This window comes from Palaemon carinicauda, chromosome 30, assembly GCF_036898095.1.
Source record: "Palaemon carinicauda isolate YSFRI2023 chromosome 30, ASM3689809v2, whole genome shotgun sequence".
Taxonomy (NCBI): domain Eukaryota; kingdom Metazoa; phylum Arthropoda; class Malacostraca; order Decapoda; family Palaemonidae; genus Palaemon; species Palaemon carinicauda.
In genome coordinates, this window is record NC_090754.1 from 59,210,392 (window position 1) to 59,212,964 (window position 2,573).

At 32.2% G+C, this 2,573-nt stretch overlaps 1 protein-coding gene across 1 annotated transcript; it reads left to right on the top strand.

Annotated features, from left to right (window-relative positions):
* Positions 1-1,610: 1,610 nt before the first annotated feature.
* LOC137623572 (uncharacterized protein PF3D7_1120000-like) lies at positions 1,611-2,168 on the top strand. Its single transcript, XM_068354403.1, has one exon. It carries the CDS (start codon positions 1,611-1,613, stop codon positions 2,166-2,168), a length of 558 nt encoding a protein of 185 aa, XP_068210504.1.
* Positions 2,169-2,573: the final 405 nt, after the last annotated feature.

Consider the following 2,573-nt stretch of genomic DNA (forward strand, 5'->3'; position numbering starts at 1 on the left):
ATAATTGAACCTATACCAAATGGATAATTCCAAAAATCTTTTGCTTGCGGAATTTTGTGATTGGATTTTTAGATTATAAAATTCCTTACTTATGATGGGATTGAACCATTGTAGGAATTTATTCTCCCATGTGCTCATATTATCTGGACACACAGAAGAAATATCCTCATTATTTTCTAATCCCATAAAATGGGTATAAACAGCACCCAAATATTGAGTAGCTTGAAAACGATTACCAACTTCAAGAGAGTTGTTAAATTCTTTCTCATAATTTTCTTTATTGGTAGCTTCTGGTATTTGATTAGACGTAGCTAATTGTAAATCACAACATACTTGGGCCTTTAAGGCGAATAGAAAAACAGTAAGGGCGTTGGTTAGAAATAAAATGTCACTATAAAGACACTGTTTGTACGAGTATAAATATGAAAAAACCCCATATAGAGAATAGATATCTCTTGGTGATATTAGTTCTATAGCCTTTGATTCTATAAAATACAGTATGGAATTCATTCTTGAATTGTGTTTTCTGTTTACGTTTAATATATTAATGAAATTAATTTCTCTAATGCACCATAAATTGAGACTAGAAATTTCTTCTATTACAGTACTTATAATGATTTTTTTTAAGAGTATCCATATCTTCCCCATGGAAAAGAATTGGGTTGTATGGCAATGATAGGTTTTGTTTGCTCTTTTCTTGCAAACAAGCCAATTCTTCTTTTTGTGTTATGTTTTTTATGTTAAAAAACATTCTTTTCAGATTTTTATATTGATACCTTTCTGATGCTGGATCAGAACCAAAGAATGAACACCAACTGGAGTTTAAAGCTGTACTGGGCCCAATCGTATCTCAGTCCATTATTTATATGCTTCATAGCTTAGATGGGGGGGATGGGGGTGGGTGTAATCACATATTATTTATACTAGCTCAAAGGAGGTTTTAGTTAGTTGTGTCTTAGACTTGACCAGTTCAGTTACCACCACCATTATCACTTATTGCAGGGTTTTGTCAAAATGAAAATGGTTCAAGTGCAATGTTCATACTACACAAATAAGTTTTAAGTTCTCAAAAAAGAAACAGAAAATGATTTTGAAAATATCCCACTCCTTGGGGATACTACAGATTTGGAACCTGATAGTTTCTTGTCTTTTCCAGACATTGGAAATTATCTAAATTTTTCAGAGTCGGGGGAGATGATTATTTTCAAGACTTGGAGGAATTCTTCAACCACAAGCAAGAAGGTATCAACATCAAAACAGAAATTCTCCCAATGAAGATTAATACAAACCAACACAAAGACGAAGAAAATATGAACACAGAAAAGAAGAGTTTTGAAACGGAGGAGCAAGTGAAAAAAGAATTTCTCTTTAATCCATATAAAGATGAAGAAAAGAAGATTTTTGAAACAGGGCAAGTGAAAAAAGAATTTCTCTGGAATCGATAAAAAGACGAAGAAAACACGAACACAGAAAAGAAGATTTTTGAAACGGAGGAGCAAGAGAAAAAATAATTTCTCTTGAATCCATACAAAGACGAAGAAAAGAAGATTTTTGAAACAGAGCAAGTGAAAAAAGAATTTCTCTGGAATCGATAAAAAGACGAAGAAAATATGAACACAGAAAAGAAGATTTTTGAAGCGGAGGAGCAAGTGAAAAAAAAAATTCTCTTGAATCCATACAAAGACGAAGAAAAGAAGATTTTTGAAACAGAGCAAGTGAAAAAAGAATTTCTCTGGAATCGATACAAAGACAAAGAAAATATGAACACAGAAAAGAAGATTTTTGAAGCGGAGGAGCAAGTGAAAAAAAAAATTCTCTTGAATCCATGCAAAGACGAAGAAAAGAAGATTTTTGAAACAGAGCAAGTGAAAAAAGAATTTCTCTTAAATCAATACAAAGACGATGAAAAGGGGAACATCAAAAAAGAAATTCCCCCAATGAAGATTGCTATAAACCAACACAAAGACAAAGAAAATATGAACACTGTAAAGAAGATTTTTGAAGCGGAGGAGCAAGTGAAAAAAGAATTTCTCTTGAATCGATACAAAGACGAAGAAAAGAGGAACGCCAAAAAAGAAATTCCCCCAATGAAGATTACCATAAACCAACACAAAGACGAAGAAAATATGAACACAGAAAAATCATTTTTGAAACGGAGGAGCAAGTGAAAAAAGAATTTCTCTCGAATCGATACAAAGACTAAGAAAAGGGGAACATCAAAAAAGAAATTCCCCCAGTGAAAACGACTACAAATCAACACAGAGGAAGAAAACTTGAACATAGAAAAGAAAGCTAAAAATCTCGATCTTAAAAGAAAAAGAAGAGAAACTGATATGATACAGAAGACTCAAAAGCTAGACGAGTTTCTCTATAAAACCAAAAGAAGACATTTTTTGAACCTATAGCTAAAAGAACAAGGCTTCAAAAAAACTAAACATTGTTATGTTTTCATCAAATATCCATCCCCGTGGAAAACCAAAACACCGATAGTGTAATTTGTGATTACCCACCAAAGCATAAGACAAAACATAATATAGATTTTATCATGTAAATTGCTATGTATAGAAAATGTT